Genomic DNA, 10,348 nt, shown 5'->3' with positions numbered 1-10,348 from the left:
TTCGGATTTATATGTTTCTTGCACCATTGAAAAGAAAAAAAATATGTTTATATATATATATATTTTTAAAGATATTTTTTATTTTTATTTTTTATCTTTTATTGGATAAAAATTTAGTGAATAGACTAAAGTAAGTTTTAGATTGTATAATTACTTGATTTTATTTATTTCAATTATTTTGTGTTTTTTCTTCTTTTAATCTTACTATTTGTTTCTTTTACTTCATACCACCAATTACAAAAAACTCTTAATTGAGGCCATTTTGTAACTTAAATTGAGGAGTGAATTTTACACTCACACTACATGATTAGGTAGAAGTATGTAAAAATAGATTAATTTCATAATATCTTCTAAAGAATATTTCTAAAAGCTTCATAGATATTGCTTTAATTTCATACATTTATATGATTAATTAACAGGTTAAAAACTTTGTCAAAAATTAGCCATGTATCACATGTATTAGTAGCTTGTAGAACAAGCTAACTATATAGCACACATACAAAAAAACTTGCCTTATAAGTTAAAACATGTATCTAGTAAAATCAACAAGTATTGAAGATCCTATAAAATATTGCCATGTTGCTCCTAGTTAGATAGTATATATAGAGACAAGGATGAAGCTTTCTTCACTCTTATCAATTCCTTTCTTGTTTTTAGTCTAGTTTCTAGAGTCTCTAAATTTCTAGTCTTTAGCAATAGCCATTCCAATTTCTTCATGAATATATATACTTTCTTACTATCTTTTTGTCATCTCTCTTTGATACTTATTTCATTTGATTTTATATCTTCTTTTGGATTCTTATTCTTGACAGTATTTTTTTGAATAAAGAGCAAGATACAATGCATTTGATATCACAACCTTGGAAGAAATTCTCTATATTTGGTGATTTTATAGGAGGTAGAAAAAACTCTTGATGGTGTTACAAATTTTTTGTTTGAAGGAAGTTATGAAAGTTTCAACAACAAACAAATAATAGAGTAATCTTCTCGCCTTGGCATGAGACATTATTAATGGCTAAGAAAACCTATCAACTACCTTCAAAGAAAACAAAGATCAAAATATGTGACAAATATAATTTGTTGCATCTTGGACTTCATTAATATGTGATCATTGCTTCTTATGGAACTTATTTCTAATAAAAAAGGAGGAAGAGAAGTAATGACATAATGCTATATAATGTAAATTCTTACTCAAGAATGCATTGAGTATTTTAGCTGTAGAAGATAAATAGAAAATGAAACAATAAGATTCTATTAAATCTAATAGAATTTTAAATAAATTTTAAATAATTTTTAACAACCTTAATCAAATTTAACCAATTCAAAAGAATTTTTTTAAAAAATTATAAAAGAAACATAAAGAAATCATAAATTCATCTCAAAAAAAAATAATAAAATCTTAAAGAAATATAAAAATAAAATCCTTAAAGAAATAATAATAATCTTAAAAAATATATTAAAAATAAAAACTCTAAATAAATCTTAAGTAAATCCTAACTAAATCCTAACCAAATCTTAATATAGTCCTAATAAGATCTTAATGAAACTCTAAAAATCTTTAAAAAAATCCTAACAAAATCCTAACTAAATTTTAATTAAATTTTAGACCAAATCCTAATAAAATCCTAATAAAATTCTAATTAAATTCTAATTAAATCTTAGACCAAATCCTAATAAAATCCTAATAAAATCCTAATTGGATCCTTATCAAATCCTAACTAAATTCTAAATCCTAATCAAATCTTAAACAACCTCAAAAAAATCTTAATTAAATATTAATCAATTATTATAATTATTTTAAAACTTCAATAAATATTGATTGACTTATTGATATTGACTAAAATTTCACTCCAATTTCAATCCACACATAATAAACAAGCACACAAAATTTGAAAAGAATCAAACTTATTGATTAAAAGTAAAGTTCTCAAATCCTCTTGAATATTAGACGCTCTTCTTTTCCAACTTAAATATTGAACTTCTAATAGCAATGTCTCTTTGATGAACTATAAAATTGCTTCAAATTTTATTGGTATGTATATTTTCAAGTCTTAATGGCTTTCACCAATTTTTGCTTCAATTTAACTAGCAAATGTTTCAAGTTCACAAAAATCCTCACTGACCTTGAATTTCAATTATCTCAGATTATAATCCACAAAAAAATTTTACAACCTTCAATCTAACCACTTGATTGATATAAAAAATTTCACACACATTTAAAACAAGCACAATGACAAATCAAAAAAATTTCATCCATAAATATGCTACGATATTTACACAATCTTTAAATTTATAAACTTCATTTTATTTTCTAAAATCCAAATCCACTGATTACATCTTTTATTTTGAAAAGCTCTCAAAACCTCAATATATCTTCAAATTACATGAAATTAATTCTTAAAAATCATCTTATAAGTTTTTTTTCAAATCTTGCTCTCTTATTAACTAAAAAACCTTGAACTCACCATAGGTATAGGATTTTGTGCCTTAGGATCTGATTTTGATCCTGGTTCACAATTAATACTCTCCAAGTATCAATTCTTAATATTTTTAAGTAATTTTTACTAAAATCTATTTTTAATTCTCTCCTAAAAATACTTATATCAATTATTTATTTATTTATTTTTGATTTGGCTCATTTATGCTCATACAAAATAAATAAAAGTATCTTCTATAAAAAAACAACATTAAGATTAAAGTTTTTATTATCCTCCTATCATTTATTATTATTTTTCTATTATATTTTTCTACTAGGCTCTTCTATAATAACATCCATATTTTTATATTTTTACCATATTGTCATATTATCACACGACAAGAGACATACGTATTTATTCCAATAATTATTCTAATAATATGAATAGGTAGAAATAGATTAAAATAAATAAATTTAATAATATCTTATAGAAAAGCCTCCTAGAAGCTTCATAGATGTAGCTTTGATTTTACATGTGTTTGTAGTTGATTGCTAGGTTAGAAACTTGGCCAACAAATTAGCCACTTGTTGCATGTGTTGATTGCTTGTGATACAAGCTAACTATGTAGCGCACATACAAAAAACTTGTCTTGCAAGTTAAGACACGTGTCTTGTAAGTTAAACATGTAGCAAGAGTAAAGCCTTGTTTACTCTTGTCAATGCTTTTTTAATCTTTAGTCTTGTTTCAAGACTTTCTAATCTTCTTGTCTTTAGCAATAGCCATTTTAGTTTCAATATCATATCAAATTTGAATAAATATCTATTCTTTTTGAATGATACAAGAATATATTAAGTTTTTTATTTGTTTGGAATTTATACCCTTAAGACTTGAAAAAATTCAATTGTTAAATTATTATTATTTATATCACAATTTATGATGATATTTTGGTGGTTTAAGATGCAATGACTTAGTTACATTTATGTTCTAATATGCATATTAAAAGTAGCATATTGGTGCTAATGATGAGGCACTTTAATACATACATCTTAAATTAACATGAAGATATTTTGTAGATTATATTATAGAATTGATATTTATTTTAGTTTATTTTTTTAGATATTAGTTATTTATTTATTTATTTATTTGAGATAATTGGCTCCTAAAGTTAAAATTCCAAAGTAAATATGTACCAAAAAGTATAAAATAAAGGTATCACAAGGAATGATATGGATGTGGCTAGGTGATAGAGCAATAATTGATCTCAAGAAGGTGCCCTAATATGAGCACTACAAAAAGGAGGGCTTTTATTACCTCTCTACTATTCATGAACCGCCTTACAATTATTCCATTTTTTTGGAGAACTTGATGGATTCCACTCACATTTCCATCTCTCATAACATAACAAATATCAATGCTAGACACGAGAATGCTCAAGCTCTAGTGTGTGTACAACATTGTATTAGTCATAGCATGTTTTGAAAACCTCAAAGTCTAGGTTCTTTTGGCTTAATTGTGTTCTTTCAAACAAACTTATTTCATAAGAATTTTGAAGTATATTTTATTATAGACAACATTGATGAGGTTGTTGTCTAGGACACAAAGTGTACAAAGTCAACAAATTGTGATTTAGCATGACTTGCAAAATGGAGTCAAATACAAATTCAATGACTTATATTGTATAAAGCACTAGCATGTTGAATCAATGTTGTTGTAACAATCAATGAGTAAGTTTCTCAATTTAACAAAGCAACACAATTTGGCTTAGTAATGACATGGGTAGCATCAAATAAGTAAAATTAAGCAATGCAAAATCCAAAGGTTGTTTTTAGATGGCAAAATTTGTAGGAGCATTTATCACATTATTATCGCTCTTGATATTGAAGCATTTCTATTCCTACACCACAACCCTTTGCCTTTAGTTGATTTAAGCAAAAGTTAGAATGAACCTTTTACTATGCAATCTTCTATATGTCATTTGCAATCACACTGAATTTCTATAACAACAATACAAGTTCAATTAATACATATTTAAGATAGTTTTTTTTTTTTTTTTTTTTTTTTTTTTTTTTTTTTTGTAACATTTTGATATTATTTGTCATAGTATTTTTTTATTTATTTTGATAAATATTTTTATAAATATTTAGAATTAGAATGTATTCTAGACATGGTTTTTTTGTTATAACAATTGAATGTGAATGTTTTATTGTACAATTGTAAATTGTAAATAAATATTCAACAATCTTGTGTTTAGATGGATAAATTTTTGTGCATTATATTCATATTTATAACATAATTTTAAAATGAAAGTTTATAAAATTACTTTTTTTTTAATAAAAAAGAGTTTTAAATAATTTGGTTAGTTGATGGAGCTTTAGATCACCTCAAATTATATATAAAAGTATTATTTTAATAACAATTTTTTATGCTTTTGTTTTGTTTTGTTTTTGAGCTTTATTGCAAAAAAAGAAGAAATTATGCAATAACATATGATAGTAGAATAGATACAAGTATATAATAGAAGTTATAAGTATCATAGTAAAATAGACTAAAGAAGAATCACAAACTTGTGATAGAAATTATAAGTATTATTAAATAACATTTTATAGAAGGATTTGAAACATATAATAGAAGTTATGATTGGCATTGAAAGATTACCATTATGAAAAAAAAAAATTAGAATTTTCATGAAAAAAACATATTGTAATAGGATTGTAAATATACAATATAAGTGCATAGAGCTTCTTAATTAATTGATTTTATTTATACTTTAGTCATCATATTTATTTTGCTACAAGTTTTTATTTGGCATTTATTTGATGATTTATTACTTTTTACTATGATATAGTTCCATGAGTTTTATGTAATTTGATGTCTTTGTTTACATCAAAATAATATTGATTTGGTCAAAGCCCTATATTGATGAATTTTTTGAAATAATAAATATCAAATAAGAAAAAAATCAACATATTATAAATTATAATAAAAACCAAATAATTTAAAGTTTTTGAGAAAATATAGTTAAATATTTGTATGTATCTTAAGTTTTATTTCTTTATAGATATTACAAAAATTATAAAAAATAATATTTTAGAATTATAAAATTATCAAAATAATAATAAAAAATCCTAATTTAAACAATCTACAAATACATTAGAATACATAATATAGTAGTGTCAATGATATGGTTGTTTTAGCTTACAATACAATTTGTAAGAACAAGTCTATAATTTAGAAAAGTAAAAGATGATAAAGAAAATATAATATAGACTTATATATATATATATATATATATATATATATATAGCTCTTATGAAATATCTATTTGTTTTATTCTAAATTTTTTTTTTTAAAAAAAAAATCCAATATACAATGGTTTATAATATTATTAGTGATATGATTTTAATTTAGTTCAATATCCATTGAAAGTAGAATTAGAAATTTCTTTAGCAATAAAACTTGATGTCAACCACCCAAAACCAATTTGTTAATGAGTAAATTTTATGTATTGTTTGTGGTTTTCTTAGCTTCTGTATTAAATCTTAAAATTTCTAATGAGAGGTGTTGGTCTCATTAATTAAATTTTTGGTGAATGAATTGAACTCATGGTAAATTGCAATTATGTTTTAGTTCTTATAAATGTGTTTTATTTATTTATTTATTTAATATCATGGTAGATAACTTAAAATTAAAAAAGAAAATAATAAAACAGGTAGGCATGAGCGGGACTGGCATCCCAAGGCTCCTGGTGGGTATGTGAAGGAACTGAGAAGGCAAAAGACTAGGTGATACTGTGCCTTGCTTGCGAGAACGAGATGAACCCGGTTGGGTGTGCTACTAAGGCAAGGAGACTTAGTAGTTGGTAGGGTGTCCCGCACCCAGGGAGTTCGGGTGCAAAGAGGGTCGCGATACGACGAAGTCAGGGCGCGACGCGGTGAGTTAACAGAAGTACATCTCAGAGCACACCTGGGTTATAAGGCTGTGGGAAAGCCGCACCAACATACTAGCGTAGTTGCTAATGGTGCTAGGCCTTGTGGGCGCGTCAAGTGAGTACTCCACGAGTGCTCTCAGGTGACTTAGTGTACTTGCTAATCGAAAGTGAGCTAGTACTAACCTGTGCAGGAAAGTGACTAGGGGCCGCTGAGAGAAGTGGGACGTAAGGGTCGAGACCTTTACAAGGGGCACAGCGCCGTCTTCCCTGCCCCCCTGGGCCTGGATGGCTCTTCCGCCACCTCCGCATGATTCTAACCAACTCAGCCCATACTCGTCAGCTCCCCCCCCCACCCACGCTGCCTCCATCTCTCGCCTCGCCTTGTCGCGCAATCGAGCACTTGCAATGCCGCGCCACTGCTTCCCACCGCTGCCCCGGGGCTCTGCCCTCTGCTGCCGGAGGCGAGGCTGTGGCATGGCTGAGAGGTCGAGAATTGGGCACGGAGAGTTGTGGAGAGGAGAGCGACAACTCGGTGATCGTGCGCTTGGGAGGTTCGCTGGTTTGGGCGAGAGCGCACTCCAGTGGCGCCGAGTTATGCTGGGAAGAGAGTGCAGGGGAGAACCCTAATGGCAGGGGAGATGGGAGAGCGCGGGCTCGGTGGGGACGTTGAAGTGGAGGCTCGGGGTGCTGGCAGCGGAATTGGGAGGCTTCGATGGAGGGGCGAGGGTGAGTGGTGTTGCGGTGGTATGGCAGGAATGTGAGTGGCATTCGCGTCTCTTTCGGGCGAGGGGCAGGAGGGCGGTGCGGAATTGTGGCCAGGGGTTCGAGCGGGAGCTATGGGTGGTGCCTTGGCAGGTTAGAGGATGGTGCGTATGGGAGAGGGGAGGGTGTGAGGGTGGTGGCGAGGTGGCAGAGCCATGGTGAACCCCGCGAGCGTGCCAACGGAGTCGTCGAAAGTGCGGCGGGAGAGGGAGGAGAAGGACGCTGCAATCGAAACTCCGAGCAGGAAGAGCAGGAAAGCTGGGAAGAATGGAGCGGCCGGGGTCGCGGGCGACGCCAGGGTCCAAATTACTGCGGGGAAAGGAGAGGATAGGAACAATGGCACGTTGGGAGGTAATGCGGAGAGGGGTCCGCAAGGAGTCGCTGGTAGCATCGGTGGCGAGGGCAACCCAGGTTCCGTGGATCCGTCAGCTGCACCCGCAGCAACAGCAGAGGGTGCGTCCCGACCTGAGGCGCCCGGCGAGGTGGTGTACAGGATACCGAGCTATGCAGGTGCGTGTGACTGGGGACGACTTCCTGTTTCCGGTGGTGTTCTTGGCAGCAGGAAAGCGCTGGGCATGTGAGGGTTGGGGTAGGTATCTGTAGGTCGGGGGCAGCACCGGCGCAGAGGAAGGTTAGGAGGTGAGGATGTTTGTGTGGGAGGTGCGGTGCGTAGGGTTTATGCCGAATTCGCGGACAGTTGGGATTACAGTGATTTGTGCTGTGGCTGCCGAGACGATCCATGGCAGTATGGCAGTTGGGTGGGTGGAAGTTGGCGCGTCCCGTCGATGGCCGGAAGCGTGTAGCGATGGAGTCGCACACTCGTGGAAGGCGTGATGTGGCATTGTTGGATAGTCGTGGTGCATGGGTGATGCGGTGTATTTGTGGGGGGTTTTTGAGGTGCGTGACGTTTGACGATGTGGTGTGCGAGCAGGTTGGTTTCGGTGGGACAAGGTTCACCCATTGGAGAGGCGAGCGATGAGCGAGTTTTTCGACAAGAGATCAGCGGCGAAAACACCGAGAATGTACAAGGAGTGCAGGGATTTCACAATCAACAGATGCAGGGAGAACCTGAAGCAGGCGGTGACGTTCCAGGAGGTGCGGCGCATGCTGATCGTCTTTAGAGGGGGTACAGAGGAGGGTGCGGGTAGGGTGAGAGGAGGGTGAGGGAGGGAAGAGAAAGGCGACGAGGACCGAAGTAGGTGGACGGCGACTTGTGATTCGTCAGGTGGTGGTTCATGTGTTGTAGAATGTGGGTGAGTGGCAGGTAGGCTGTGTTCGATTGGTGAAGGAAATGACTCGGGTGGGTGGGAACCGATAGGGATGTAAGGAGTCGGATGGTCGTGTGTAGGTCGTAGAAGCAAGGCGTCGATGGTGGTGTGAGCAGGTCGGGAACACTGGAGTGAGGAATGAGAGGTTTCAGTTTCGGTATTTTCGAGCGGTTTTTGAGGCGGTGTGGCGAAGTTTGGGGCGTTTTTGAGTGTCGCAAGTGGTGGTGGGGTGTAGGCACAGGGGTACTAAAAGGGGTGAGGGATTGGGTGTGGAAGCAGGTGGCATTGCTTGCAGGGGCGGTGGGGCCACGGGTTGCATCGGCTGCAGCACAGGCAGCCGTGGCAGCAATTGCGGAGGACGAGCCAGGGGTGTGGGAGGTGCCGTTTATGCGAAGGTCGAAGGTGGTTTCAGGTCACAAAAAGCATGCATCACAATCAACGCAAAAGTATGGTGGAAGGTAGTTGTGAGGGTTGTGGGAACCGGGAAGGAGGTTGAAGATGGATGTGAGGGGCGAGATGTATGTTTGGGATGGAGGGAAGGGTGTGGGGGCAGTAATTGTGATGGCGGAGGCGGTGGTGTTGGGAAGAGGGTGCGTTTGTGAGAGGTGTTTTGGCGAGGTTTGGTTTGGAGGGGCGAGTAATAATTGTGCGGTGCGGTGTGGTGTTACAGTGTGGTGGAGGGGCTCAGGGATGAAGTGCAGTGCAACGGGGAGGGCCCGTCGCATGGAGGTAGAGTGGGGTCGTCGTTGTGTGCGGTCGTGGTTGGCGAGGTGCGCGTGTGGGCAGATGTTTGTTTGGGTGTGGAGTGGTTGATGTGGATGTGCGAAATTGAGGAGGCTGGTGTATTGTTGCAGAGGAAGCGACGTCGGAGAAGTGGGGCGCAGGTCATCCGCGGCAACCAGATGCGGCGAAGGCGGGTGCAGGCGGTGAGGAGTTGCCATGTGCTGTTCAAGCTCGGGTGAGCGTGGCCACAGCGTTGGGCGTGGCAGCTGCGAACGCAAAGCTGCTGGCTGATGGGGAGGAGCGGGAGATCGAGCATCTGGTTGCGAGCATTATTGATTACCAGGTGTGTGTGGGGGGGAGGGACAGTTTTTGATGTGTTGGGTGTTGACGTTGAGGGGTGATGGGTTGGCGAGAAGTTAGCATGGTGAATTGCAGAGATGAGGCGGAGAGGAGACGCGGTGTTAGGGACTGGGCACCGAATCGTGGGTTGGGATGGGCAGAGCGCAGCGTAGTGCGGTCGGGTTTGGGGGATGGACGTTGATGGGAAGTGGATTGTGCGGTTGCAGATGAAGAAGCTGTACAGTAAGCTGGAGCATTTTGAAGAGTTGGGGATGCTGTTGGAGAAGGAGCGGGTGGAGGTTGAGCGAGCTCGACAACAGGTGTATGCGGAGCGTTTGCGGTACGCGGAGGCGCAGACGCCAAGTGCAAAGGCATTGTCAAGGAACCCGGCGCCGAGGTGGCGAGATGCGGGGGTGCTGTTAGGATGGGAACCATCGAGAATCGTAAAGTGGTGGAGTGAACGGTAGCAAGTTGCACGTGGTAGCAGCAGCATGTACATTTTGGTCGATGGTTCCAGTAGTGGAGGTGTGGCGAGCTGGCGTTAGATGAAAGTGCAAAGCAGCCCTTGAGTGCCGCTGCAATGTAAGAATATTGACTGTTAAGAATTGAGACTCCAGCGAAGCGCTGAGAAAGTTGGCCAGGCTTGGAGGGACTTGAGATTTGGGGTTGACGGTGTATGGATGCGATGGGTTTGGGTAGAGGGGGGATGGTAAGGAGCGGAGTGTGGGTGTGGGAGCATGTGTTGTGATGACGTGGGCATCATTGTGGGTTTTGTGTGGAGAGTTTGGGCTGCAATGGAGTGGACGTGTGCTGTGGATATGGTTGTTCGGTTTTGAGTCGGATGTTGTAGGAAACGAAGCGAACAACGCGGTGAAAGTAGTGGAAGCATGTCATCGAACATCGAGTAGGGT

At 37.5% G+C, this 10,348-nt stretch overlaps 1 protein-coding gene across 4 annotated transcripts; it reads left to right on the top strand.

Annotated features, from left to right (window-relative positions):
* Positions 1–7,163: 7,163 nt before the first annotated feature.
* On the top strand, positions 7,164–10,077 carry LOC112281792 (uncharacterized). 4 transcript variants are annotated; one of them, XM_090249401.1, is made up of 6 exons: positions 7,164–7,617; positions 8,039–8,202; positions 8,655–8,821; positions 9,046–9,104; positions 9,230–9,441; positions 9,665–10,077. In XM_090249401.1, exons 1-6 carry the CDS (start codon positions 7,263–7,265, stop codon positions 9,902–9,904), a joined length of 1,197 nt encoding a protein of 398 aa, XP_090105527.1. In that variant the 5' UTR covers positions 7,164–7,262; the 3' UTR covers positions 9,905–10,077. The 4 variants fall into 4 exon arrangements, with proteins under 4 accessions (XP_090105527.1, XP_073391025.2, XP_090105526.1 ...); XM_073534924.2 differs by having other exon boundaries at positions 8,655–8,833; XM_090249400.1 differs by having other exon boundaries at positions 8,655–8,836.
* The last annotated feature ends 271 nt before the right edge of the window (positions 10,078–10,348 follow it).

The sequence above is a fragment of the Physcomitrium patens genome, chromosome 1 (genome assembly GCF_059467195.1).
Source record: "Physcomitrium patens ecotype Gransden chromosome 1, ASM5946719v1, whole genome shotgun sequence".
In the NCBI taxonomy this organism is placed as follows: domain Eukaryota; kingdom Viridiplantae; phylum Streptophyta; class Bryopsida; order Funariales; family Funariaceae; genus Physcomitrium; species Physcomitrium patens.
The sequence above is the reverse complement of the archived record's forward strand: the minus strand, read 5'-3'. Positions and strand labels throughout refer to the sequence as shown.